The following is a 26,726-nucleotide window of genomic DNA, read 5'->3' as shown; positions in this document are numbered from 1 at the left end:
CTTGAGCAGAAAGTCCTGATTTTAGAGAGGTGACTCTTCCTGAAGTGGTGTATTTCAGAAGGAGTCTGTTTTAACATGCAGACTATTACTAGACTCCGCACTTTTTAACTTCAAAGGCTAGAAAGAGCCTAGGAGTCAGGCAGTCAAATCAAGCCCTCCTTCTCCCCTCTTCTATTTTAAAAAACTTGCAAGACACCTCCAGCAAGTTAACAGCAGGCTGGCAGGCTGCACACCGTCGTTAAGAGGCTGCTGAGGGCCAGGCTGCTGCTGTGTCAGCTGAAGTTGTGCCACGGCTCCATGGCAAGGAAAGGGTCATCTCCACAGACTACATTAAAAAGGAAATGGGTTTCGGATACTAAGTTACTGCACATTGTCTTAAGAAACCTGGAATTTAGCAACAGCACAGGAGAGAAAGAACTGGTTGTGTTCACTGCAAGCCACCCAGCCACCAGGCTGAACGCACGCTGGGTGCAGGTGAGACCACGGCTGTGATGAGCCACCAGTGCCCTGCAGCCCGGCGCGGCAGCTTTCCAGTACCTGCTTGTGTGGCAGCATCAGTCATTAAAACTCTTTTCCGTGCTCTGAGAAAGGAACTCCCGTACAGTCAGACTCCGTCGTCAGCTCCCCCTGGCATCAGCTCCAGCTGATCCTGGCACCTGGAGCAGAGGCCCCGCAGCCTGGTTTGGCAGGCAGAGCTCAGAGCTGGGACCCTTTACAGTTTTGCTAAAAGCAGGGGAAGCTGGATCTGAAGTCTGGGAGCCACAGCATTCGGCTTCTTCCCTCGTTCCCCCCCCCCCCACCCCCCCACCGAAGCCCAGCAATCAGGAAGCGAAGATCTTTCGGGCAGCAGGCACATCCAGCTGCTTCGCCCCCACGGGCACGTTCTCTTTGTTGTCTGACCCCGGCTGCTGAGGGCGCTTTCGGAAGTAGCAGGCTCGGCAGACGGAGTGGTATTTGTCTGCGCCCCCGATCACCTCCACCTGGCAAGGAAACGGGAGGAGGGACTCTGCAGGGCCCACCTCACCCGAGGAGATCCTTTCTAGACTAGCAGGGCTAGCAAGACAGAACTAGTGAAGGATTTTCAGTTCCAAGGGAACTCACCTCCCTCTCCGCTCCCAGCCTCTTTGTGTAGGAGGCCTCTCGGTAGCACTCCATGCACACCGCGTTCAGCTTCACCACGCTCTCAGCCAGCGGGACCAGGTTCAGGATGCTCCCAAACGCCTGTGCCAAGACAGGGGCGGTTCTGTTGGTTGAGTTCCACGAGGCTCCCAGTACAGCTACTGTACTGGAAGACATGCTTTACCTTTCTCTGGAAAGTTCCATCGAGAGCAGCAACAATGACCGTTTTGCCAGCATTAGCCATCATCTCACAGAAATCCACGATGTCTGGGAACTACAGGAGGCACAGAAACAGCAGGTTCAGGAGGAAGGGGCAGCACTTCGCTCCAGATCCAGCAGTACATGCCCAGGCACAGCACGGGCCGCAAGGAAAACGAGAGCCATGCTGCCCATGAGGAAATGAGAGCCCCTGAAACGGAGGGCCCCATCGTCAGCCTGTGGGACTGAGGAGAGGGAAGGGATTGACTGCAGTAAATATCGTGGAGCAGGATCAAACCGCCCTAAGGTGTCCGAGCATGAAGCCGAGGGTTCCGACCTCCTTCATGGGGCGTCCCGGCAGAGCGCAGAGCGCCCAGGGCTTCCCCGCCAAGCACTTACGAACTGGCCCTCGTCGATGCCGATGACCGCGGCGCCCAGCGCCTCCTGGTACACGTCCCTGAGGAGGCAGGCGGGGAGCGCCTCCATGGTGTTCCTGCGGGAAGGGGTCGGTGAGCCGGGCGGCCGGGCTGCGGGGGGGTCCACGGCCGCGGGGACTCACCGGTCGTGCGTGGAGAGGCCGGCGGTGCCGTAGCGCGTGTCCTTGGCGTACTTCACCAGCAGGCAGCGGTACTGGGCGAGCTGGAACCGCCGCACCCGCCGCATCAGCTCCGTGCTGCGGGACACCACCGGTCAGCGGCCCCGCACGGCCCCGCTCCCTGCCCCCACCCCCCCCCGCCCCCACCCCCCCCCCCGGTCCCGGCCGTACCTCTTCCCGGAGAACATCGGCCCGAAGATCACCTGCGGGCAGAGCCAGCCGGTCAGCGGGGCACCGGCCCCGGCCCCGCAGAGCCCCGGCCCCCCGGGGGCACCGCCCCGCCCCCCGCCCCGCCATCGCCCCGCGCAGCCCCCGCGCCCTCCCGGTACCGATCGGGCCCCCGGTAACCGAGCGGGACCGGGCGTCGCGGCCCCGCCGCACCTGGATCTGCCCGCGGGGCCGGCTGGGCGAGCCGGGGTGGACACCGGGCACCGTGAGGCAGCTCATGGCCCGTGTTCCGTGCTCCGTGTTCCGCGCTCCCCGCTCCGTTCTCCCGCGCTCCCGCCGCGCTCCCGCCGGGTCCCGCCGCGCGCCCAACCGGACGCGGCCCCGCGCCCGCGAGCCGCCCGCCGGCCAATCCGGGCAGGGCTGGCAGCGCGCCCGGCCAATGGGGGCGCAGGCGGGAGAATTCGGACGGGCCGGCCCGGAGCGGGGCGGGGCCGAACGGGGTGGGCGGGGCCCATTGGGGGGGCGGGGCCTATTGGGGGCGCGGGGCCGAGGGGCGGGCACGGAGCGGCCCCGATCGGCCCCTGGCGGCCACGGCGCGGCCCCGGCCCCGACCTCGACCCCGGCGGGCAACGGCCCCCGGGGCGGGTCCGGCACGGTACAGCCCGACCCCGGGCGGCCCCGGCAGCCAATGACAGCGGGCGGGCACGGCACGGCCCGACCCGGAACGGCCCCGCTGGGCTCGGCACCGCACGGTGACGGCACGGCCCGACCCGGTCCGGCTCGGCACGGCTCTGCTCGGCTCGGCTGAGGCGGCGGCGGCGGCGGCATGGGCCGGGGGCGGTGGCAGCACATGGCGGCGGAGGTAGCGGGGCGGGCGGGCGGTGGCGGTGGTGGCGGTGCCGGTGCCGGTGCCGGTGCCGCCGGCCCGGTCCCCGCAGCCCCCGCAGCCGCCGCGCGTTCCCGCAGGAGCTGCAGCAGCAGTACTCCCCCAGCCGCTGGGCCCGCCGCCTGCGCGGGGACGCCGCGGTGCGGGCCCACATCGAGGCGGTGACCGCAGGTGAGCGGCGGCACCGGGACACCGACGGGGACACCGGGGACGCCGGGCCCCGAGGGGGCGGCGGCCGCCCGGTCCCGGCGCTGAGCCTGCCCCCGGCCCGCAGGAACGCAGCGAGCGCGGGCCAGCACCCGGACATCGCTGCACGTCCCGTACGGGGAGCAGGACGGCGAGAGGCTCGACCTCTACCTCCCCGAGGAGCCCTCCGAGAGTAGGTGGGGGCCGGGGGGCGGCGGGGCCGAGGGGGGCTGCCCGCTGCTCACCTGTGCCGTGCCGTGCTCTGCCCCGTGCCCTGTCCCGTGCCGTGCCGTGCCGCGCAGCCTTCCCCGCCTTCGTCTACATCCACGGTGGCTACTGGCAGTCCCTGAGGTAAGGCGGCCCCTCGGTGAGGGCTCCCTTGCGGAGGGAGCTGCCGGCCCTGCTTTTACCTCTTCTTCTCCGGTGAGCGGTGTCCCGCTGGGGCTCGCCGCGGGTGCCCCGGACCCGTGGGTGCCCCCAGGCAGCCCCGCAGGACGCCTGTCCCCGCGGCGTGGCCAGCTTCTGTCCCCCCCAGTAAGGACGCCTCGGGTTTCGCAGCCCCGGCGCTGGTGGCGCGGGGCGTCGCGGTGGTGGCGGTGGGTTACGACACAGCTCCCAAAGGTAGGCGCTGTCCCGCTGTGGCCGGGACGCCCCTCGCTGGCCCGGTGCCCTCCTGACCCTGCTCTCTGCCCAGGCCACATGGACGCGATGGTGCTGCAGGTGCGGCGCAGCCTCGCCTTCCTGGCGAAGCAGTACCCCGGGATCAGGTGGGCAGCGCACGGCTCCGTGTCCCCGTCCCCTGCTCCTGCAGCCCCTTCCAGGCAAAGCGCGCCCACATCACTCCCTGGGTGGTTCGGTGCTCAGAGGTGGCTGCAGCAGCAATGGGATGGGGTAAACAAGCCCTGAGCTGTAATAAAACCTCAGTGCCCCAGGCTGAGTGCTGGGCAGCACCCGTCCACGCTCCTTTATCACTGCAGAAGGGGTTATTTGATGTGCTGGGAACCATGGCCATGCTGCAGCCTTTGGGGCTGTGCTGCTGCCTCCACTCTGCCTGGGATGTCCCCAGGCAAGCACGTGCTGTGCTGTTCCTTCCCGTGTTTGCTCATGGCTCCTTCTCTTTAGGGGAATTTACTTGTGTGGACACTCGGCAGGGGCTCACCTGGCAGCTATGGTGCTGTGCACAGACTGGACGGAGTTTGGAGTCGTTCCTGATATTCGAGGTAGTGTCCAGAGACCTCTGCTCCCCCTGCTCTGGAAGGCTGGTGCTCAGCACCAGGGGGCTGCACCGGGGCATCTCCTGCTTTCCTGACCCAGCTGCGTGGCTCTGAGCTGCCGAGGCCCAGGGACACGTGGCCGGGGGGCTGCTCCCTGCAGGGAACTCTGCCAGTCTGCTGGTGAGGAGGGGCCTGGGCAGAAAGTCTGCCCAGGGCAGGGCTGCAGCTGAGCTGGTGTCTGCAGCTGGACACGGCCCTCTCTGCTGCCTGTACCAGCTGCCAGAGGCAGCCAGTTCTGCAGTCTGGAAAGCTGAGGGGGATGACCTGACTCAATGGGGGCAGTCCGTGGGTGCTGGGGGGACAAGAACCCGAGCTCCTGGGCAAGCTGCCCTGGGGTCAGCAGCGCTGCCAAGAGCCAAGGTCTTCCTCTGCCCTTTGGAGGCCTGGGACTTGGGCGTGAGGAGGCTGAGCTGCGGGGCCGCTCACCCCCCCATCTGTGCCTGCAGGAGCTGTCCTGGTGAGCGGCGTGTACGACCTGGAGCCCATTCTGCACACCTACGTGAACGACGCACTGAACATGAGCCGGTGAGGCCGCCTGCCGCAGGGACGGGCTTGGGAAGGGGCCCAGGCCGCCTGTGTGTGCGTGGCTTTGGCCAGGGCAGCCCCTGGGCAAGCAGCAGAGCCGTGCAGCCCGCGCTGCCCTCCTGCAGAGCTCTGCCAGCCTCGGCTCAGGGCCTGCAGCCTCTGCCGAGGGCATGGGGTGCACACAGGGGCCCCCTCTTGGAGTGAGAGGCTACTTGGAGTTGGCTGCCACTACGTTTCCTCCCCAGGGAGGTGGCCCAGAGGAACAGCCCCATGCTGTGTGTCACGCAGGCAGTGCCTGCGGCCTGCGAGGTGCTGGTGGCCGTGGCCCAGCACGACTCCCCGGAGTTCCGCAGGCAGTCGCAGGAGTACAGCCAGGTGAGCCCCGCAGCGCCTCGCCCAGCTCCCCGGGGATGCTGCCCGGGCTGTCCTGCTCAGACATATTCTCTCTCTGTGAACCTTCTGCGGCTGGGGTGGTGGCTGCTGTCAGCAGGGGAGGACGCTAGTCCTCAATGAACCATCGCTCCTGCTGCGCTCCGGGCCCTGAGCAGGGTGCGCTGCCCCGCGCTGTCTCCCCGCAGGCCCTGCGCTCAGCCGGCTGGGCTGTCTCCCTGCTGGATCTTGCCAGCGTGGATCATTTTGACATCATCGAGAAGCTGTCGGAGGACGCCTACATCCTCACACAGGTGAGGAGCCCCCGTCCCCTGCAGCCAGCATCTTTTGCTGTCCTGAGCACAGCTCAGCCCTGTGGGCCAGGAGGGAGGCTGGTGGTGATGGGGGCTTCCCCTGCCTCGAGGGGCAGCGCAGGACTGCTGCACGGGGCCTGGCTGTCACCTGCAGGGCTTGGAAAGGGGAATCGTTCCCCTGGGTTAGGAGCAGTGGGGCCAGGCACTGTTCACAGCATTTGGTTCCTCATCCCAGATCATTCTGAACATGATTGCAAGAGCCTGATGGCACGTTGGGAGCAAACTGGAGATGGAAACCACAGCCCTGTGCAGGAGATGGAAACCACAGCCTCTGCACCCTGCTCTGCTCCACCCTTGTTCCAGCCTGCTGGGTCTCCTGTGGTGGCACTGGGTGGCTGCTGCCCCAGACACCCCTCTGTAAGGGCTCTCTGGGGCAGATGTGCCTCCTCTGCTCCCCCCAGCCTGCCACCAGGCAGGGGGGCTTGCATCAGGAGAGCAGCAGTTACCCCCCTGCTGCTCCCTGTGCTGATGTTCCCCCACTGAGGTGCTCCTGTGCCTTGGGGCTGTCCTTGGGGCTGGGCCAGCTGCGGTGCACAGGGCTGCAGGCCTGCTGGGGGTCTGGCTGGATGACCAGGTGATGCAGTTTGCTCCCTTAGGTTCCTCTAAACTACTGATTGCCAAAATGAAATAAAATAGGAATAAATGCTGCCTGGGTGTAAATCCTCCAGGGAAGGCGGTGCTGTGCTCAGCTAGAGTACTCTTAGCTGACACACAGAGAAGCTGCCCTCCTGCGGAGCTCAGGTCCTCAGGAGCTCAGGGAGCTCAGGAACACCCTTGGGAGGAATTACCCTGCACAGCCATAGCACTGCCAGAACACATTTATTTAGACCCCAGTTGGAGCAGCAAGAGCTGAGCTGAGCACACAGGGCTGCATGGAACGCCTCCTGCCCTGCTGCTCCTGTGCAGCCCGGCCCCTATGGCTGGGGTGTCTGGAGTGGGGTGCCTGCCTCTGCCTCTGGGTGCTGTGCAGGCTGAGGACCAGAGAGTGCTCAGATGGTGTTTGCTGGGTGAGGAACTGCCTTGGCACAGCCCGGGTGCTGGTGTCAGCTCTGGGCTCCCCTCCATCCCCAGGGCACGTCTGGGAAGGAGCTCCCCGCCAGGAGGTGTGGGGCTCGCTAGGGAAGCTGTGACCTGCACTCTCCCAGGGCTGGGCTGGCTTGGGGGGCTGCAGGCAGGGGTGGGGGGTGTTGTGCTGCAGCCTGGAGCACGCTGCGGGTGGTCCCAGCCCCTCTGTGGGCTGCCCCAGCCTGCAGACCTGCCCGTTGTCCCCCACTGGGGCTGGGGGAGGCACGCTGCTGGCTGGGCTCAGTGCCCCGCAGCACTCGGAGGCCCGGGGCCCAGTCCCAGGGCCAGCCTCTCCTGGCACTTCCTGGCCACAAAGCCCAGCTTGTTCAGTGCCAGCTCGGTGTCGCGGGCTGAGACGTCGCGGTGCCAGACCGCGCGCAGAGTGTGCGCTGCCCAGGGGAAGAGCAGCACGCTGACAGCATGGCCTGTCTCAGCCAGCTCCTCCTCGCTCACTGCCCGCATGTAGGCGCAGAGCTCTGCTGGAGACGGCCAGCCCCCCGGCACCGCCACCATCACCATGTTCGTCTCCACGGCCGGGAGGCTGACGGAGCACAGAGGTGACTTCAGCTCCTGGATGCCTGAGGGAGGCAGGGGCTGTCGGGTGCCAGCCCGGTGCCCGGCTTCCCCGAGGGGCGGCTGCTCGAGCCCTGCCCAGAGCCCGGGCTGGGGCCCCCTGCCCAGGGCCCGAGGTACCTCGAGCGAAGCGCCGGGCGTTGCTGTGGTCTCTGCGCAGCGTCGCCTCTGCCTGCTCCAGCCCGATGCGGGCAGCGGCTGCCAGCACCCCTGCCTGCCGCATCCCTCCGCCCAGCAGCTTCCGCACGCGCCAGGCCTCCGCCACAAATGCCCGGCGGCCGGCCAGCACGGCCCCAGCTGGGGCACCCAGGCCCTGGGGGTCCAGGGGGGTGGCCTGAGCGCTGCCCTGCCCTGGCCATGAGCTGGCACGCAGCCACTGCCCCATGCCCTGAAGGAGGGCGAGGCCCCAGCTTGAGCTGCTCCTGTCCAGCCCCGGGAGCTCCCTCCCTGCCCCAGCTCACCTTGGAGAAGCAGAGGGACACCGAGTCGCAGTGCTGGGTGATCTGTGCTGGCTCCACGTCCTGGGCCACTGCCGCGTTCAGCAGCCGCGCTCCGTCCATGTGCACCCGCAGCCCATAGCGCTTCGCGAGCTGGTGGACCTGGGCAGGGGCAGAGGAGCCACCGGTGTCCCTGCGAGCCGCTGCCGCCAGCCCCTCCATGAGCCCCTCCGTGCCGCCCGCCGCCGGCTCCCACCTGCTGGAGGTGGGCGAGGGGCAGTGCGCGGCCCCCGGCCGAGCTGTGCGTGTTCTCCAGGCAGACGAGCTCGGGGCGGGGATGGTACCGGCTGCCGTGGGCCTCCCGGACGGCCAGCTCCAGCTGCTCCAGGTCCAAGGTGCCGTCGGGCAGGTCCTGCAGCGCCTGGGAGTGCACCCCAGCCACCTGCGCCCAGGGAGCGGAGCTGGGGGGGACCGGCCCTGCCCTCCCCGTCCCCTCCATCCCTGCCTCCAGCGCCAGCCCCGGGCTGCGGCTCGGGCCGTGCCGTCCCGGGCCGGGCCGGAGCCTTCCGTGCGGCCCCGGCAGCCAGAGGAGGGCAGCAGCAAGCCGCCGTGCCCGCAGGGAGCCGTGCTGGGGCCGGAGCCCGGCACCTACCTGCGCCACCCCGCCGTGCTCGTAGACGTGCAGATGCGCCCCGGCGCCCAGGAGCAGCTGAGCCCCCCTGCGCTGGCAGTGGCACATCACTGCGGCACAGAGGGGCCGTGAGGGAGCTGCGCGGCCGCGGGCAGCCCCGAGCAGGGCGGCTCAGCTGGGGATGCCCGCGGCCCTGCGGCTCTGGTGCTTTGCAGGGCTCCGGTGCCGGCCGCGGCACCGCTCTGCAGCAGGACATCGCCTGCGGGACGGGGGCACGACCCTGGGGGAGTGCTGGAGCTGCTCCGAGCGTGGGGCAGGTCCTCGTGGGGCCTGCCTGCCATGGCAGGAGGCAGGGGAGCAGGGTGAGGGTGGGGAGCAGCTGGGGGGGCCCTGCTCGCCCTCCCTGCCTCATGCACGCACGTGGCCAGAGCTGGAGCGGAGCCCACCCTCCTTGCAGCACACAGCAGAGCCCTGCTCATGCGCGGGGCAGGAAAGTGAGCTGGGTAAAGGTTAATGGAGCACGAGGGGTGGCCATGGGAGCCCTCTCCACCAGTAAGGGGAAGCAGGACAGCAGCTCTGGGGTCTGGCTGGATTCATGCTGCACTGCTGAAGCTTTTTGGTTGAATGGGCTGAGCACACCAGGAGAGGCACCCAGCTGAGCAGGAGCTCCGAGTTGCCTTCTCCACCAGGCTCTCCCCTGTGGCCATTTGGACGTGATGTACCTGGAGCTTTCTGAGCAGAACCGGGGCTCTCCTAGAGAGGAGTGAGGCTGGGGAGGGAGAGCTGCACTGAGCTCTGGGCACTCACCTGCAATGAGGTTTGCCATCGTGGCTGTGGGTACAAAAAGGGCATCTTCCATCCCTAGCAACTTTGCGGCCAGGTGCTGCAGCTCTGCATGGAGGAAAGGCGCAGACAGCCTGAGTGCTGGCCCTTGGAGGGGGCACCGCAGCCCCGTGACCCCCAGCCTTGGCCCCCTCCCTAGCCCTGGCCCCGCTGTCCCTTGCAGCTCAGGAGCAGCTTCCCCCGTGCTCACCATTGACCGTGGGATCCTCGCCATAGTCATCATCTCCCACAGCAGCCTGGGCCATGGCACGCCTCATCGCCTCGCTGGGCTGGGTGACGGTGTCGCTGCGCAGGTCCACCACGTGCTGCGGGCGCCTGCTGGGGACAGCGGGGTCCCTGCAGCTGCGCCAGTCCCCGGGGACAGGCCTGCCCCGCACCCCCGTGCCCTGCACCAAGCCAGACCCCGCAGCAGTGGCTGTGCAGAGCTGGGCCTGCACCAGCACCTGCTCTGGGAGGGTCCCGTGCAGCCCACCCAGGCAGTGCTGAGCCCAGCCGTGACCCCCAGCCTGCCACCAGCCGCCTGCACGCACCCCAGGGCCGCTCCACCCCGCACCGGCCACGCATCGCCCCCGGCTCCGGTGCCCCCATTCGCCCTGCTGCTGCCGTGGCGGGGCCCCGGTCCGTGCAGCCAGGCCCGGCGGAGCGCAGCGCCCGCGCCCCGCACCGCCAGCATCGCCGGGACCGCCGGGATGGCCGGGACCGCCCCGCCGCAAGGGCTCCCGGGGCGCGTAGTCCGTGCAGGGACAGGCCGTCCTGCACCGCTGCCTGCGGCCCAGCCGGCCACGCTCCCCAGCGGGGCTGCAGCGTGGGGGGCAGCCCGAGGCCACCCAGGCTGTGAGGGCTGCAACCCGAGGGACAGCCGGGGATGGCGGGTGCCCCGCTGCTGCCTCACGGGCCCCCAGGCACCCCCTGGGGCCGGCTCAGGGGATGTTGGTGCCCTGCAGTGCCCGGCCCTCTGCAGATCCTCCCTGTCCCATGCCCCTGTGCTGTGCCTGTGGCTGCTCGGGTGTCACCATAGGGGCAGGTGGAGGTGCTGGGGCTGTGGGGTGGGCGCTGCTCGATGCCCCCGTGCCCCCTGTGGCCCCTCGTCCCACCGGCAGGGCTGCCCGGGGAGCCCGGGTGGCACGAGGCCGCCTGCCCCGCTCAGCTGCAGCTCCTTGGGCAGACCTGCGAGTCTGCACGCACACAGAGAAGTGTGTTTAATGGCAATTGCTGCCGCCACGCTGCTGACAGGAAAGGCACGGGGTGACCTTTGCTGCTGGGAATCGTCTCCAGCTTCTGGCTGCATCTGCCCCTGCAAACAGCTGACAAGCAGCCCTGTGGCACTGCCGGGTAAACACGGATTAGAGCAGTGCTGCTGTCAGCCGCGGGCAGCTCCGCAGCTCTCAGCACTTTCTGCACTGGGGAGGGGGAACTGTGGGCACCTGGCTGCTGGCACAAATCCCTGGCACAGCAGCGAGACCCCCGCCTCCTTGCCCTCGGGCTGGACCGGGTGGGAGGCTGCACACGTGGGATGCTCCATGGACACAGCGGGCCTGCACCCCTGGGCTGTGCCCCTTGTGCTGCAGGAGGAGCGGGGCTGCCACGGGCTGGGCGCTGCAGCTTGCTGGTACTGGGGGATGGCGATGCAGGGCCCCCTCCCTCCCCTCAGGGGCCTGGTGCCGCTCCTCTCATGCATGCTATGCCTGCAGCCTCCCCGTGCCATGTCCCCGGTGCAGCCGCATGCATTGTGGCCCCGCTCCGCTGCTGCCTTCCTCCTCCATCACCCGGCCCCGGCCCCCGCAGCCCCCCTGGCTCGCTGCCCGCACTCCTGGGCGCGGGGCCTCCTCGCTGCCGCCCGCCACAGCCCGTGCTGTCACCCTGCAGATGAGTGAGCCATAAACAGTCCTTCACAGAGACGTTTTTCACACACAGGGCCACATGTTAACAGTTTTTCTTTATTTACTGCCTCCATTTCCTCTTTGTTCCAGGAACTTGTCCTCCAACTTCAAGCTGCTCATGATTAGGCAAAAAGGCCTCTAATCTCCCCGATCTGATTTACCGTCACTGAGAGCAGACGCTTCCCGTTACTGGCCCTGGACCTGGGAGCACGGACAGCCGAGCTCTGCCGGCTCCCCGCGCCTCGCCTCTCCTCCCCGAGGCTTCCCCGCCGCACGCGCTGCCTTCCCAGCAGCTTCCCCTTCCAGTAAGCGTGCGGCAGCCTCGCGGCCAGGCCGTGGGCGAAGGGCTGGGGGAAGCGTGCCCGCGGGCTGGGCACCCGGCACCTCCAGGCGGCTGCCTCGCGCCTTGGCTGCGGCCCCCTCGGCCACTTGCCCACCCGCTCCTGCTGCTCCTGGCACTGCCAGTGGGGCCCGGGGTGCCCGTGGGGCTGTCAGGCCAACATCAGCACCATGCAGGGCCTGGGGCTGGCTGCGGTGTCTGCAATGCTGAGCTCAGGGACTGGCGGGGCTGTGCGGGGTTTTGCAGCCTCCCACCAGCAGCTCCGTGGCGGCCCTGGTGTGGGCCTGGAGTTTGGCACCAGGCAGGGGACACCTCGGTGGAGGTGGCCGAGCCCTTTGCAGCACCTTGCTGCGTGGTGAGGATCCTCTGCGGACTGCCAGGTCCTGCAGCCCCCTCACTGCGAGCCACTGGGGCTCTGCCTGCGATGCTCAGCACCAGGAGCGGCCTCAGCAGGACCCCGCAGCCGCCAGCATCTGTCCCCCCACCCCCCCAGGCCACGTGGAGCCCAGCGGGGTCGTGGGGGGGCTCAGCGGGAGCCAGCACCAGGCACCCAGGGGAGGGCTTGTGGCCGCGTGCGGGGCTGGAGGAGCCAAGGCCACAGGCGCGTGGGCAGCCCGAGGGCAGTGCTGGCGCCTGGCTGGCAGCCGGGGGGCTTGGCTGGTGCCTGGGGGGGCTCAGCCGGGGCCAGGCTGGCCACGGGCTTGTGGCCACCACCTGCCAGCACCGACCCAGCGGCTCCCGGCCCCACCGAGCGTGCAGCCGCCGTCGGGCTGAGCGCATGCTGTGAAGGTGCCTCCCCAGGGCTAAAATTAGCTGCTGGGCCCTGGCCGAGGAGCGGATCCCACATCCCGCTGGGGAGGATCGGGTTTCCCTACGCCCTCCCCCTGCCACAGGAGCTGGCAGCCGCTGGGGCGATTCCCGGAGCCGGGCCGGGCTCCCCCCTGCCTCCGGCCCCACAGGCGGCTCCGCAGCAGCCAGGGCCCGGCACCGCGCCCCTGCCCGCACTGGCAGCGCACCTCCTGCCCCCCCGGCCGCCACCCTGGGGCTGGGGGCCCTGCTGGGTGTCCTCTCTGTGGGTCCCTCGGGGGGGCCTTGGGCTGGGGGCCGGTGCAGCTCCGGGCTCCTCACCCATCGCTGCGGCCGGGGCTGAGCCACCGCCCCCCCCCCCGCACACACGTGTGCCCAGGGCTGCCGGCCAGGCTGTGCGGACACGGCCTGGGGAGCACCGGGAGCTCTGCTCCCTGCCTCCCAGACAGAGGGCTGAGGGGTCTGGGGGCTGCTGGGGTGCTGGGGTGCACCCGCTGCCGCCTGGGGTGGGCGCTCCCTGATTGCTGCCCTGCTCCTGCTGGGGCTCTGCGTGGGGCGGGGGCAGGATGGGGCTCGGGGCTGCTCTGCCGGGGCTCTGGGCCAGGGAAAGGTCTCTCAGCGGGGCCATCGGGGGGTTGGGTACAGCAAGGTGCCTGGTTCTGCTCGGGTTTGGGACTGGTACTACTGGAGCTGTGGAGGCAGCCCTCCCGGGCTGCAGGGTGTGCGGTGCGGGGCCTGCAGGGTGCCGGTGACACGGGGCATCCCGTGCCATGGGGAGGTGGGCTGGCTGCAGCGCTTGGCAGGGGCCCTGCAGCTCTCGCCACGTGCTGGGGGTGTTTTCCTCTTGTGCTGCCTTGGCCCCACGACCTCGCAGTGTGCTCTGTGGGGCGCGATAACTTATCCAGCAGGCTGGAGCTGGCCAGCCCTGGAGGGCCCCGCTAAGGCCTGGGCAAAGGGAGCATGAGCATCAATCATCCCCGAGTGGTAGGAGCCGTGGAGCCAACTGATTTCCTACTGTCGGGAACCATGGAGCGATGCCTGGAAGCACTGGGATGTGCTGGGCTCCTGGCTCAGCCTGTCAGGGGGACAGCCAGGCCTCCGACACGCTGTGCTGTGCCGTGCTGTGCCACGTTGTGCCGTGCTGTGCCGTGCCACGTTGTGCTATCCCATGCTGTGCCACACTGTGCTGCGCTGGGCCGTGCCACGTTGTGCTGTCCCGTGCCATGTCACACTGTGCTGTGCCGTGCCACGTTGTGCTGTCCCATGCCGTGCCATGCTGTCCTGTGCCGTGCCGTGTTGTGCAGTGCTGCTGCCCATGCCAGGTCATGCTGGAGGTGCAGGCTGGCACCGAGGGCGGGGTGCTGTGTGGCCCCTCCGCACCAGCTGCCAGCCCTGGCCCCTCCGTAAGTGCCCCCATGTGCGGGAGCCACCAGGGCTGCCCAGCACGGCCAGCCTCACGGCTGTCCCCGTGTGCCGGCACTGTGCCGTGCCGTGCCGTGCCGTGCCGCGCCTTTGACGTGTTCGGTCCAAGCTCTTTGGGCGCACTCCGGCAGCCGTTCGCACGTGCGGCACCCGAACGAGACCGAGCCCCGAACAAAGCTACGACGGCCCCGCCTGGACACCGGGGAGCACCCGGCGGGCGCCGCGGCCCCAGCACGGCTCGGGGGGGGCGGCCCGGAGGAGCGGCGGGGGCCCGGCCGGCGGGGGGCCGGGCTCGTCGCCACCGGCGCCCCCCCCCCGAGGAGGCACCGCGGCGGTGCAGGGGCCGGGTCCCCCGGCGGAACGGGGCCCGGGGCCGGGCGGGGAGGCTCCGGGCGGCAGCCCCGCGGCCGCCGCGTCCCGGCCACCCCGGGCAAGCCAGCGCCGGGGCCGCCCGGTGCCCGCCGAGCTGCGGGCGGCCCGGGAGCGGCGGCGGAGGGGCGGCCGGGCCGGGCGCCCCCATCCAACCTGCCGGCCGCCCGGGTGACCCCTCCCTCCGCCGGCAACAACTTTTCCAGTAAACCCACTGCAGAAATCCCGGCTTCCCGACAGGCCCGCCCCTCGGCTGCCCTGCGGGTGGGGGCCGCGGCGCTTAACCCTTTCCGGCCGGGCGCAGGTGGGAGCGCGCCCGGCGGCGGCTCCGCGCCCGGCGAGACCCCCCCCGGGGCGGCGGGCGAGGGGCCGGGGCCGGAGGCGCCCCGCGGGGCCGCGCGCCCTCGAGGAGCGCGGTGGGCTTCGTGCGCCAGGCGCGGGGCGGCCGTGCCACGGGGGTCCCACCGCGGGTGGCGGCTGGCCCGGGGGGGCGAGGGAGAGCGCTCAGACCCCCGGCCCCCTCCCGACCCCCCTCCCGCGTGGCCACTGCGCCCCGGCCCCGCGGAGGCACGGGGGGAAGGCAGGCTGGCATCGCGGTGCGGGACTATGCTGAGCGGTCACTGCCAGCGCTGTGAGGCCTTTTCAGGGCGTGGGTGACACCGTGGGGGTTACACCGTGGGGGTGACACCGCGGGGAGGGGGCTCAGCCCCGCGGCAGGGCAGGAGCATCCCGAAGGCTGAGGAGCCAGAGCACGGTCTGGGATAGACGCAGATACCCGAGGGGCTCCCGAGTGTGGCTCCTGCCCGTGGCACAGCGAGGCACCAGGTCCCCCGGCGGGACGGTGTCCTGCCCGCCCCCAGCTGAGCAGCAGAGAGGTGCTGTGCAGGGCTGCGTGGTGCTGGTGCTGCTTGGTGGGGGTGCAGCCCTCCCCACAGGCAGCGGGCACCCCCAGCCAGGCCCAGCTCAGCTGCTGGGAGCAGTGGGTGAGCGTGACCCGTGGGGACAGGAGGGAGCCGTGGCCATCGCAGCGCTGCCTGCGCCCTCCTCGCCCCCCTCAGGAGCCAGCCGGGCCGGGGCAGCAGCCTGGCTGCGTGAGGGGCTGGGCTGGGAGGGGGTCCTGGTGCAGGACGGCTCCTGCGAGGTGGGGAGCAGCTCTTGGGGGCACTCTGGGAGGGAGGTGGCTCTGCACAGGGGCACGGGGGCTGGCGTGCCCTTCCCAGTGCCCCCGGGATCGGGGCTCCGTGCTGGGCTGCCCCTGGCGTGCCCTGCCTGCCGCCAGCCCTGGCCCCACGCTGGCTGCTGCACTGGCCCAGGCAGGGCTGAGGTAAGTGCTGTAATTGTTTTCTCTGTGGCCCGAGATGAATAATTGAGAGGTCTTTGAGGAGAATTAATTAGCCCGTTTATTGGCAGTAAATGCTTTTCTCCAGATGATGAAATAGATCCTGCGCCACACGTGGGGCGGGCGGATGCAGGTCGCTGAGGTTGCTCTGGAGCTCACCAGTGCCAGGTCTGTGCGCTGGCTGTGCTGGTGCCCCGTGCCCACCACGGGGCAGGCGTGCTGGTGCCGGTGCCTGCTCCACCACCTCCTGCAGCCCCGTGTGCCTGGAGCACGCTGTGCCCACGGGAACCTGGCATGGGCAGGAGCAGGGGCACTGAGGGGCAGGAGACCCCACCTGGAAGCTCCTTCCAGGCTGCTCTGCACAGGGCAGACCAGAGGGTGTCTCTTGGGCAAATCCCTCTGGTTTTGGCCGAGCTGTGCCCCGCTGCACAGCACAGCACGGCATGGCACAGGGGTGCAGAGGGGCAGGAGTGAGGCACGGAGTCCCTTGGCTGCCTGAAGCCCTTGGCTGAGCCGCGCTGCCCACCTGAGCCAGTCCCTCAGTCACCCACTGCTGGCACCTCTGCTGTCCCCATGTCCCTCCTGGTCATTTGTGCTGCCACGGTGGTGCTGGAAGGGGAGACCCCAGCATGTGGCAGGGGGACCCTCTGCCCCCCACCGTGCCATGGCTGCCCTCTGCCTCCCGGCTTGCAGCCTGCTCTGGGGGCTCCCACCCTGAGCAGGCCCCCGTGCGTCCCTTTCTGCCTCCTTCCTTGCAGGTGCCAAGGTGGTGCCAGCCGGGAGCTTGGGGCTCGCATCTCTCACATCTCCTGTGCCTCCTCCCCTCCTCCCCCGGGTGTGAGGGGAAGGGCCATGCATGGCCAGAAATGCTTAAACAAGGATTTCCTTGTTGCTGCACGAGCTGTTTGCCTTGCTCCCAGGCCAGCCGTTAATGAGGTTTGGCAGGAGGCACTGGCAGCCCCAGCCATTGGATTTCTATAAATCAACCTGGTGCTAATGCACGGGGCTGGCTGGGATGGATCTGCTCAGCCTCGGTGCACGGGTTCGCAGCCCGCGGGCTGCCCGGTGTTGCCTGCTGTGGAGGGGAGGCTGTGCGCAGCCAGCCCAGCCACCGGGGCCGGGGTTGCTCTGCCACAGCGAGATGTTAATGTTGTTTGTGGGTTTGTGCAGTTGGATGAGCTGTGCCCGGATCCAGGGGCAGGTTGGGTTTGGCAGCACCGGGGCGGCTGTGCAGGCCCCTCTGGGCGCGGAGCAGCTCCTTGGGGGAGCCGTAGGCAGCCTCTGGGCACGGAGCATCCTGGAAAGGCGGGGAGGGGGCTGCGGCTTCCCAGCAGGCCGGCTGGAGCGGCCCCTGCAGCTGTTCATTTCCAGGAAAGTGTAAAACAAAATAAAGCAGCTCCCCACGGCCAAAGTCCTGCTGCGTCCTGGTCCTCCCCCCTCGCCCCCCGCCTCCCTTCCCCCAGACCCTGCAGAGGCTGCTGCGTGCTCAGCACCGCTGGGGCAGGGGGATGGTGTGGGGGCAGCGTGGGGACGGCTCTGCCCCACGTGTGCCCTGCTGTGGGGCCGGGGCCGCGGCTGCCCCACACCCCAGGCCTCCTGTGCGTGACGCACGCCCTGTGTCCCCCTGCCCCCGGGCAGCGTCAGGCATGCAAAGCAGGGTAAGCAAATTACCCAGCCCTACGGGAAGCATCGCTGCAGCTGTGCCTGGTGGCTGCCACCCCGGCCCGTGGCCACTGCCAGGAAACGGCGCCGTGGCCACGGGGCCCCGCACGTGGGCTCCTTGTGCCGGGGCTGCCTGTGGCAGGCGAGCGGCTGCGGCTGGCCCGGTGCTGGGCTGCGTCCCCCCGGCGTGGCTGGGCCTGGGCTTGCCACGGGGGATTTGCCCCAGGCCTTCGGGAGGGCGGCTCTCGGCGCCTTTCCCCCGGCGCAGTGCTCTCCGCAGCCCTTTGTGCAGGAAAGGAGGCGCCAGGAAGCGGGCCCTGTTATCTCTGCTTCCCCACAGCGATGCGCTCGGCTCTCCAGCACGGGCCCCACCAGAACAAGGGCGGCCAGGGCCGTTTGCTCCCCTCACCTGGGGTTGTTTTTGTTTTGTCTGGGGTCCTACAGGGCTTGTCTCCCCGTGCTGTGCTCGCCAGCCTGGGGCTCTCCCGCAGCAGCTCCTGCCAGCTTTGCACAGCCAGCTTTGTCAGAGCCCCCTCGCCGGCTGGAGCTCGCTGCCTCCCGCAGCGCTGCCTGGCCCCTGCCAGCACGGGGATGTTCTGAGCCCCCCGTGTGCCCCCGCTTGCCTGGTGCCCGCCCGATCTCCCCATCCGGCCCTGTGCTGGGAGGGCTCGGTGCAGGTTGGGCATCGCAGTGCTCGTCATGGGAGCCCCGGCAGCCAGCACCAGGGATGTTGGGCAGGAGAAGGGACCGGGACGAGCCCACCCGGGCAGGGTCTGGAGCAGGATGCTGGAGCGAGCGGGACCCCGCACCGCGATGGGCACGGGCTGGGGGCTGCCACTGTCAGTGCTGCAGCCACGTTTACTGCAGAGCTGCCGGGGAGCAGCCAGGGCCGCAGTCGGCGTCTGGCTTAGAGGAAGAGCTGCCCGTCTCAAAGATGACGTTTCAGTTCCTGCTCAGAGTGTGCTTCCCCCTTTATCAAGAAACCCCTCTGCTCTCGCTGGGAAAGAGTTTCTGCAACATGTGGAAACTGAGAGAAACCCCAGCCCCGGCACAGCCCTGCCGCCCGCCTGGGCTCGGCCCAGCAGCTCCCACGGGGCCGGCGCTGGCTGCCCGGAAAACCCCGGCCACAGCCCCCTCCCCACCGCCCCGCCGGCCCTGCTGGGGGTGCCCCTGGGCTGGCAGCGTCCCTGAGCTGTGTGACCCTGCAGGGGGCTGCATGGGGAGGACAGGGGGGCTGCCAGCCGCTGTCCCTCTGTGCGCAGCAGGACGCCTCCTCGGCTCCCGACAGCCCAGGGTGCTGCCAGCACGAACCCGGGCAGGATGCGCAGGGCAGAGGGAAGATGGGGAAGATGCTGCTGCTGAGACCGTGCACCCACCGAGGCTGGGTCTGGCCACTTCCCCTCCTTTCAGCACCTGCTCCTGGGTGCGAGAGCAGCTGGGGGCTCCGACCCGCGTCCAACCGCCGCGGTGACAAGCTGCCAGCAGTGGTTGCGCGGTGCTGAGCACAGGCGGTGCCGGCACGCCCGGGGCCCCACGGGGACTTGGTTTTGGCTGTGCAGCTGCGGGGAGCGCAGGGGGCACAGTGGTGTGGGCAGGGGAGCCCGTGCCACCCCGGGAAGCCAGGCTCATCCCTTGGCAGCCCTGGGGTCCCCAGCGGCTCCGAGGGCCCTGGGCAGGGAGCACCCCAGCGGGGAGCCTGTGCCTGTGCCCCGTGGCAGCAGCTGCAGCTGCGGGCACAGGAGCTGGGGACCCTCGTACGTGCAGGGGGCTGGGAACAGGAACCTCCTGCATGGGAGGTTGTGCAAGGAGGAGGGACACACTCCCGCATGTTGGTTCGCACACACCCAGGGAGGGCACAGGCAGTGACTTCCCTCTGGCCATTTCGAAATTCCACCGCTCTTACAGAAAAGCCCCTGGGCAGAATTCCTGCAATGCGGTGATTCATCCCGCCAGGCTGGAAGCAATGACTTCGTGTCTCCAGTAAACCCTCTTCAGCGAGCAGATGAAAGGGGCAGCGAGCGCCGCTGCGCCCTCGTTATCACCAGAACCAGATGTGGGGTGATGCCCCCCCAGCCCCTGCCCGCCCCGCTGCCTCCCTGCCTTTGTGGGGCCGGAGGAGCCTGCCCAGGGAGGCCCAGGGCAATGCGGGGCCATGAAACGCTGGGCAGAGGGGACGTGGGCACCGAGCACCAAACTCCCTGCCCTGTCCCCGTCCCCGTGGGGGCTGGATGTCCTGGCGGCCCCTGCCCTGGCTGCTGGTCCCAGCCTGGCACTGGTGAGGGCTGTGGCCAGGTGCTTCGGTGGGACCGTTCCCCCAGCAGTGAGGGCACGCGGGACAGCCCCTTCCAGGAAGCGTGTGCAAGGGCAGCCAGACTGCGGAGTTCCCGACAGCAGCTCTGGTTTTAATAACAGCAAATCAATGGATGCCCGATTCCGGCCAGAGCAAACTCCTGCCGCTTCCTTCCCGGGGCCGCCTGGGCAGGTGGGCTCCCGGCAGGGGCAGGGGTGCAGGGGATGGGGGCGCAGGCCCCGGGTCCCACCCGTGCGTTTCCCAGTGCCCGGTGGCCTGCGCCAGCTGTCCCGCGTGCTTCAGCCCTGTCCGTGTGTCACCGTAGCCCAGCCCTGCTGCACGGGGGTCCTGGCAGCCCCCGTGCCCACCCTGCAGGTGCTGCTCACGGGGCACTGCTCTGCCTTGGGGCATTTCCAGCTGCTCCCAGCTGCTCGCCTTCCTCCAGCTCTGCATTGTGATTCAGCCCCCCCTTCCCCGCGGGGTTTGCACAAACCTTTCTGCTCTCTTTGTGCTTGTTTTGAGAACAGATTAGTCATGGTTCTTAGCTGGCTTCCAGCAAACTGCACAACAGCACCATGGAAAAATGAGAACAGCAAAGTGATGACTCAGCAGGGCTCACGCTCCCGTCCCTTGGGTGCCAACTGTCCCCTGCTCCCATGCGGCCCCAAGGATCATTAGGGACCACCCAGCGGCACGGCCGGGCTGGGCAGGCAGCGCGGGGAAGCGCAGCCGTGGGCGAGCAAGGGCTGCAGAGGGGCTGGCTGGGCTGGACGCTGGGTGACCGGGGGGTCCCCAGGGGTACGGGCCCTTGAGCTCAGCCTCCACCCGTCCCTGAGCCCCCTCTTTGCCTCGTGGGTGCGGGCTCCCCTGCTGCCTGCTGGTGCCCTGGGACCTCTCCATGCCCAGGGCTGGTCCTCATGGAGCACCCTGCCCTCTGAGCACCCTGCCCTCTGAGCACCCTGCCCTCTGAGCACCCTGCCCTCCTGCTGGCAGCTCCTGCTCAGGGCCTCGCGAGGTGGCAGCTCCGCTCCTTGGAGCCGCGGGCAGGGGCTCGGCCATCAGCCGGGCACCGCGGCCCCTCCTCGCCGGCACCTGCGGGCCAGGGCTGGGCGGGTGACAGGAACTCCCGGGGCGGGCCCTTACCGTACCTCGCACCTCGCTCCCAGCCCTTTATTGCCCTGCCTTGGCCAGCTGCCCGGAGGCACGGCGCGCTGCCAAGTCTCCGTGCCAGGTGGCTTATCGTGATCCCATGGCGCTGGACACCAACTGGTGTCGGCTGCCAAGGATGAACAATGTAATTGCTGGAATTACAGTAAAGTGCTCCCATTCCCACTCGTTAAATGCTGAGATGGGGCCCGCGGGTCCTTCTAGGGAACATCTGCTCCAGCTGTGACCTGTGTCAGCCGCTCACCCCCCCTCGCCCAGCGTGGTGGCTCCTCCGCCCCATAGCCCCCAGCCCAGCGGGCACCGAGTGGGGTCCGGGGCTGTTGTCCCCACACCACAGCTGGTGGAGGGGTCCCCACTCCCCAAGTCCCCTGTGTGCAGAGCATGGTCCAAAGCTCCAGGGCATGCGTGGGCTCCTGGGGCTGCGCTGCACCCGGCGGTGGGTTTGGGGTGATGCCTGCAGCCCCCACATTGGTGCCACCAATGCACAGCGGTCACCTAGAGACTGGGACGCAGCCGCTGGGCTTGTGCTCAGCCTGTGAGTGGTGGCACGTGGCTCTCGCTGCTCCCCGGCCAGCCCAGCTGTGGATGTCCCCTGCCCCATCCCCACGTGCCCTTTTCTGTGGCACCGGCAAGAGAGAGGGTGGCACCTCTGGGGAGGCTGATGATGGGTTGATGTGCCCGAGCCAGGGGCCCGCAGCAGCTCCCCTTTGCTCCGTTCCCCTGGGCTGTGGGCGGCCCTCCTGGGGGAGCAGAGCCGCTCCCCCAAATCCTGCCTGTGGGACTCGGGAGCCGTCGGGCAGATGTGGCCCACCAGGCTCGGGGGACCTCGGTGCCCCCCAGCATTCTGCACCCGTGGGAGCGGGGCAGGGCTGGGGCAGGGGCAGCAGCACCAGCCCCGCAGAGGCAGGGTCCGCGTCCCTGCCCCGAGCCGCGTGTGCAGCTGCCGGCTCCTGTGACGGGGAGGAGGCCGGGGCTGATGCGAAGCCAAGGGTTGCTCCAGGGCTGGGGTTTGGCACCTGCCCACAGCTGCTCCGCCGGGGTCATCTGAGGATGCTGCTCCGTGCTGGGCAAACACACCCACGGCAGCCGGCAGCCTGCAGCATCCACGGGGCCCTGGAGTGCCGTGCCCCCAGCGTGCCTGTGCCCAGCCGGCACCGCAGCTGGCAGGCGCCTCGCCAGCTCCGTGCACGTGCAGGTGCGGGAGCGGCACAGCCCCGAGCCGTGGTCACCAGCCGGGACCAGGAGAGCGTGCAGGAGGGGCTGGCACGGGACGGGACCTGCTCGTGTGGCATCCCCAGCCCACCCCTGGCTCGGGCAGGGGGATGCCCCCGGCACGGGCAGGGCGGGGGCTGGCAGGGCCGTGGCTCGCAGCCACCCTCCCGCCGGGCAGCCCCGGCACCTCTGGCGCTGGGCTGCTGCTGCTCCCTCATCCTTGGCCGTGTCCCCAGACTCGGCCTGCGGCTTCCATTGCCACAGCAACGTGGCTTTGTTTGAGACGTTCCTCTGAAATGTCAGGACTTTCTACGGGCTGCAGCTTCTGCTGCCGGGATGAAAACTTCCTCTGTTGCTCTGGAGGTGCACAGGGGGCAGGGGGTGCTCCCCGCCGAGCAGCCCCCCGGGGGCAGTGGGAGCTCTGCCCCAGGCAGCTGGGGAGCCCCCGGCCCTGGCTGCAGGACCCGGTCGGTCCCGGTGTGCTGTGGTGGAGGATCTGCCTTTCCCGGCCGTTTGCCCCTGTCTCTGCCCACCCTGGAGCACGGCTCCGTGCGGCAGCTCCCCGGGGCCAGGAGCATTTGCCAGCTGCAGCCTGCAGGCAGCAGGACCCCTCCCCACCCGCTGTGGGGCTGGGAGCTGAGGCTGAGGGGCTGGTGGTGGGTGCAGATACAAGACCCCTCCCGTCTCCTTCCCCCCCTGCCCCAGCTCCCCATGCACGCCACCTTTCTGTGCTCTTAGCGGGCAGATGAGCCCGGAGCAGGGTGGTGCTGCCATCAGGCAGGTGCCTGGGCTCCCTGGCACAGCCGGGACGCTTTGTGAGGGCACAGCTGGGACATCCCTCCTGCCCCGGACACCCAGGTGCTGGCCGCCTGCACCCTCCTCTCACCCACACATCAGCCGTGGGCACTGGCACTGGGCTGTGCCTGCGTCCTTCACAGCTCTGTGGCTGGCCCTGTGCAGGGCAATGTCCCCGGGAGCAGGGCTCAGGGCAGCGCCGCGCTCACCAGCACCGTGTGAGCGCGTGGCCACAGCCTCCGCTGCCGCCAGCCCCGGGGTGCGCGGCACAGGGCGCAGGGGGACCCGGTGGAGGTGCCTGGTGGGAGGCGGCCGGCGCAGCGCAGCCCCCGCGAGGAGCGGGGCTGATGGAAGGAATGAGGAATGCTCGGCTGCTGGCTCCCTCCGCCAGTTTACGGCGGGTCTCGCTGGAGATCCAGCAACAGAGAGCAGTTTCCATGGCAACGTACACAGGCCTCTCCGTTAACTTCTGCATCCCAAAATACACCCTGGGCTCGCCACGGGGCCCCGTGGCTCCATGTGCTCCCCAGATGGCCGTCAGCCCTGGCTGGGCAGAGCTGGGCACCAAGGCCGGTGGGTGCTGAAGGGGCATGGGGCAGCCCGGCAGCCCCCTGGCTGCCGCAGCCCTGCCTGCAGGCAGCGATGGGGCAGTGCCCGCTGAACCCTGCCGGGACCAGGGGCTACACTGCACCTCGGGGCTGTGCTGCCTGCGCCTGCCGGGGGCAGCCGGGGGGACTCTGCGGGACACGGGGCTCCCGCGGGTGCTGGAAAGGCCGAGCTGTGGAGCTGCTCCCCTGGGAGCTGCTGCTGCCCCAGCCCGCGGTCAGAAACGCAGCGGTGCCACCACAGCTGAGCTCGGGCTTCCCGGCAGCGCGTGCCGGGAGCAGATGTCTCGGTCCCTGTTCCCAACTGTCCCCACGGCCCTGGCCCCGCAGGAGGAATTGCCATGTAAGGAGCAGGTGGTGCCATTTACAGTAAGTCCCCGGCTGCTGCACAGCACAGCCCTTTCCTGCATCCTACTGGGAAACGCGGCGGTGGATGTGGGAACGTCCTGGCGCTGCGGGGCTGGGGAGCGGAGCAGGAGGAAGTGCGCGAGGGCCGTGCCGCGGGGTCGGGGTGTGCACTGCGCTCCCCACCTGCCTCTGTGGCCCCGGTGGAGGTGGTGCTGCTGCTCACTGACACCGTCCCCGGGTGTCCCAGGTGCAGGCCGGGGCTCACAGCACAGCCTGGGCTGCCAGGAGCCTGCCTGGAGGCAGCCAGCGGGGGCAGAGGGGCTCCGAGCGGGGAGGTGCCCTCGTGCCACAGCCGCTGCTCCAGCTGGGGCACCAGGCTGCTGCCCACGCTCCGGTGGCTGGGGCAGGCTGCTCATCCCCGTGTGGGGCTGCGGTGCCTGGTGAGCCTGCCCTGCTCCCCGGGGATGGCCTCGGGGTGTGCTTGGTCGGGCTGCCCCGCACCCAGGGTGCCTGTGGCAGAACCGCGTGCCCGGCCGAGCTGTGCCAGCTGCCTGTCCTGCTGGGGGCTGTCTGGCGGCGACAATCGCAGGCTGCAGTTGTTTCCTGTTTTTGGGTCTGCAGATGCTGGTACGCACCACGGAGCGGGTTTCCTGCCACCCCCTGACCCTGCAGGGTTCGGGTTCACCATCCCGGTGGATGCTTCCTTCTCGTGCCAGTAACCAGGCGGCAGCACGGTGGGAAGTGTCCGTGGGCTGCTCGTGGTGCGGCCGCTTGCTCTTGCTCCATGCAAATCCCAGAGAGGTGCGCGGTGCCAGGACCTCTTTTCTGCCTGCTGGGCCCTGTGAGCAGAAGCACCAATCCCCAGGGCAGGTTCCTGACGCTGCGTGCCCTGTGTGCAGCCCCTGCCCACGCCAGGAGGAAGAGCCCTGCTCGGGGCTGGCTCACTGGGGCTGGTGCCCAGGACTGGGGCCATGCACCTTCCCCAGGGCAGTGCTGAGTGGTTTGGGGTGGGGGGGTGAGACCTTGCACGTGGCAGTGCTGCTTGAGGCGCTGGGCACAAAGCCCCTTTGCCCTGCAGCCAGGGGCTGGGACGTTCCCATGCAGAGGGTTTTGTCCCCGCGCCCTCCTGGCACGACTCTTGGGCACATCCCAAGGACAAGCGGGTTTTGGGGAAGCAGTGGGGCTGTGAGTGCGTCCGTCCCCGGGCTGGCCCCGTTCCCAGGGCACGAGGTGGGTGCTGCTGACGGTCACCAGACGGGGCTGACGGCTGCGGGCAGAGCCCAGCCACATTGCCACAGCCTGCAGCCTCCCCGGTGGGACAGCAGCTCGGTGGCGGTGGCTGCAGTGCCCGGTGTGCCTATCCCCGCTGTACCTGGTTTGGGCTTTTAACGCATGGGGCCAGTGCAGGAGTGGAGGAGAGCCCCGGAGGCTGCAGTCTTGGAGCTTTATTTGCCCATCCAGGGTGGACGGGATGGGGCGTGGGGCTGCTGCCTCGCTGGGAGTGCCTGTGCCTGGCCGGGGATGCTGGCTGGGTAGATGAGAGCTGGGACTGGAGGCCAGCTGTAGCATTCCCTGCCCTGCCCCGGCTCCCCGGGCAGGGTGACCCTGTCTCAGCCCCTTCCCAGTCCCTTGTGCTTGCCCTGCTTCCTGCCCCACGCTGCGGCAGTGGTCCGAGCACCACGGGGACAGCCGTCCCCATCCAGGAAGGCTCGGGGATGGCATGCTCAGCCCGGCCCTGGGCACGGCGGCGCAGCAGGGGGCCGCCTGTCCACGACACGTGGCCTCTTGCGTAAGCCGGGCCAAGTCCGCTCGACTTTTCTGGGGAAGGCGAGAGGTTTGTGAAACCTTAGGCAGGGATTTGCCCACTGGCCTCCGCGTCACCGCCGCTGCGAGGTTGGGTGTATTCCAAGAACCCCGCGGCGCTCACAGGGCTTCCCGGACTCTCGAGTCAGCAGCGGGTTGCAGCACTGCGCCGCAGCCTGAGGCAAGAGGGAAGGGGCCCCGAAAGGCAGCGGATCGGGGCCCTGCTGGGAAGCGGGGCCAGAGCTGTTCCCACAGGGATGCGGGGGCTGCCGGCTCCTGGTGGGCGGCTTCCCCGCTCTGCCTCACAGCGGGGCGCTGCCGGCTGCCCCCCAGGAGCCTGGGGGTGCCGAACCCCTCCAGGGACCCCGGGTCCCCCCTCTGCCATGCCCATCCCCAGGCCATGTGAGGTGGCTGCCCTCCACCCGGAGGGGCTCAGTGAGCGGGGCTGCCCGGTCCTGCTGGCACACCAGGTAAAATATCTTCCAGGTAGAGCTGCACCTTCCTCTGTCACGGAGCCCTGCCGTTACACCCCCAGCCCCAAGGAAGGCAGAGGGGGAGGTGCAGCAGTTCCTGGGAGCGATGCTCCTGGTCCCTCCCCAGGGAGGCTGCGAGCTGCAGGAGTGATGCTCTCCTGGGGGCAGCTCTCCTGGGGGCAGCTCTCCCCTGCAGCCCTGCTCCCACCCCGGTCCTGCCGTGGGCTGGGAGCCCGGTGCTGCCGGGGGGCTGGGGCAGGGAGTGGCGGGGGGAGCCCTGACGTTGGGATGAGTCTCAGCAGGGCCTGGCGGGCAGCCACCCGCGCGCGTGGACATTCCTCACATAGCTCTGGCGGGTGCCCGGGCAGGCTGCGAGGCGCTTCCTGGCAGCCCACGAGCTGTGGCCCCACAGCACAGCACCAAAATAGTCACTGGGGCCGTGCCGTGCCCACAGCCCGAGGCGGGCGCATTCGCCATCCCTCTGCTCCGGGGCGATTCCTAAGGGAAGCCTTCTCCCAGCGGCTGGGGATCCCTGACAGGAGCGCAGGGCACCATGCCCAGCACCGTGCACGTGGCCCCAGGGCTGGCTGCGGGCTGGGGGTGCTGAGGGGGCTCGCTGGCGATGGAGGGGGCTGCGGGGCACCTGGGCACAGCCTGCTCTGTGCTGCCTGGCGGGTGGGCTGGCACCCCTGGAGCTGCCCCTGTCCTGCCAGGCATCCAGGCACGGAACCCGGGCTCCCTCCTGGAGCTGGAATTTACTCTCTCAGCTGTTTCATGCACCCAAGGGCCGGCACCTCCTGGCAGCTGCCCAGGGTTCCCGGGGGAATTCCTCCTCTTGCCTTGGGCACCTGCTCCGGGACAGGCCGGGGGCTGACGGGCTGGGGTCTGGCCCTTCCCTGTGGCACCCGAGCTGGTGGCTTGGGATGGAGCCAGCGCCCTGTACCGTGGGACAAACACCCTGACCCTGCTTA

At 69.2% G+C, this 26,726-nt stretch overlaps 3 protein-coding genes across 3 annotated transcripts; 1 reads left to right on the top strand and 2 right to left on the bottom strand.

Annotated features, from left to right (window-relative positions):
- Positions 1-820: 820 nt before the first annotated feature.
- TK1 (thymidine kinase 1) lies at positions 821-2,393 on the bottom strand. Its single transcript, XM_032199807.1, has 7 exons — positions 2,294-2,393; positions 2,084-2,115; positions 1,877-1,990; positions 1,717-1,810; positions 1,304-1,393; positions 1,102-1,221; positions 821-980 (listed from the first exon to the last, which is right to left on the bottom strand). Exons 1-7 carry the CDS (start codon positions 2,357-2,359, stop codon positions 822-824), a joined length of 675 nt encoding a protein of 224 aa, XP_032055698.1. The 5' UTR covers positions 2,360-2,393; the 3' UTR covers position 821.
- A 537-nt stretch (positions 2,394-2,930) lies between these two features.
- Positions 2,931-6,063, top strand: AFMID (arylformamidase). The gene is made up of 11 exons (XM_032199949.1): positions 2,931-2,942; positions 3,047-3,137; positions 3,241-3,345; positions 3,455-3,503; positions 3,688-3,773; positions 3,847-3,919; positions 4,275-4,372; positions 4,873-4,951; positions 5,197-5,326; positions 5,530-5,634; positions 5,870-6,063. Exons 1-11 carry the CDS (start codon positions 2,931-2,933, stop codon positions 5,897-5,899), a joined length of 858 nt encoding a protein of 285 aa, XP_032055840.1. The 3' UTR covers positions 5,900-6,063.
- A 568-nt stretch (positions 6,064-6,631) lies between these two features.
- LOC116496582 (probable low-specificity L-threonine aldolase 2) lies at positions 6,632-9,916 on the bottom strand. The gene is made up of 8 exons (XM_032199788.1): positions 9,774-9,916; positions 9,434-9,558; positions 9,208-9,291; positions 8,422-8,510; positions 8,026-8,211; positions 7,794-7,931; positions 7,453-7,645; positions 6,632-7,337 (listed from the first exon to the last, which is right to left on the bottom strand). The coding sequence occupies exons 1-8, from the start codon at positions 9,914-9,916 to the stop codon at positions 7,000-7,002; spliced, it is 1,296 nt and encodes a 431-aa protein (XP_032055679.1). The 3' UTR covers positions 6,632-6,999.
- Positions 9,917-26,726: the final 16,810 nt, after the last annotated feature.

The sequence above is a fragment of the Aythya fuligula genome, chromosome 18 (assembly GCF_009819795.1).
Source record: "Aythya fuligula isolate bAytFul2 chromosome 18, bAytFul2.pri, whole genome shotgun sequence".
Classification (NCBI taxonomy): domain Eukaryota; kingdom Metazoa; phylum Chordata; class Aves; order Anseriformes; family Anatidae; genus Aythya; species Aythya fuligula.
The sequence above is the reverse complement of the archived record's forward strand: the minus strand, read 5'-3'. Positions and strand labels throughout refer to the sequence as shown.

What these genes read in the sequence shown, in the direction of transcription:
- TK1 (XM_032199807.1), bottom strand. Translation starts at nt 2,359, where the DNA reads ATGAGCTGCCTCACGGTGCCCGGTGTCCACCCCGGCTCGCCCAGCCGG. An exon ending in CCGATGTTCTCCGGGAAGAG is followed by an intron (nt 1,991 to 2,083) that starts GTACGGCCGGGA and finishes GGTGTCCCGCAG; the next exon opens with CACGGAGCTGATGCGGCGGG. An exon ending in GCATCGACGAGGGCCAGTTC is followed by an intron (nt 1,394 to 1,716) that starts GTAAGTGCTTGG and finishes TGCCTCCTGTAG; the next exon opens with TTCCCAGACATCGTGGATTT.
- LOC116496582 (XM_032199788.1), bottom strand. Translation starts at nt 9,916, where the DNA reads ATGCTGGCGGTGCGGGGCGCGGGCGCTGCGCTCCGCCGGGCCTGGCTG. An exon ending in GATGGCAAACCTCATTGCAG is followed by an intron (nt 8,511 to 9,207) that starts GTGAGTGCCCAG and finishes TCTGTGCCGCAG; the next exon opens with TGATGTGCCACTGCCAGCGC. An exon ending in CGCCCGGCGCTTCGCTCGAG is followed by an intron (nt 7,338 to 7,452) that starts GTACCTCGGGCC and finishes TGCCTCCCTCAG; the next exon opens with GCATCCAGGAGCTGAAGTCA.
- AFMID (XM_032199949.1), top strand. An exon ending in AAGCAGTACCCCGGGATCAG is followed by an intron (nt 3,920 to 4,274) that starts GTGGGCAGCGCA and finishes CCTTCTCTTTAG; the next exon opens with GGGAATTTACTTGTGTGGAC. An exon ending in GACGCACTGAACATGAGCCG is followed by an intron (nt 4,952 to 5,196) that starts GTGAGGCCGCCT and finishes TTTCCTCCCCAG; the next exon opens with GGAGGTGGCCCAGAGGAACA.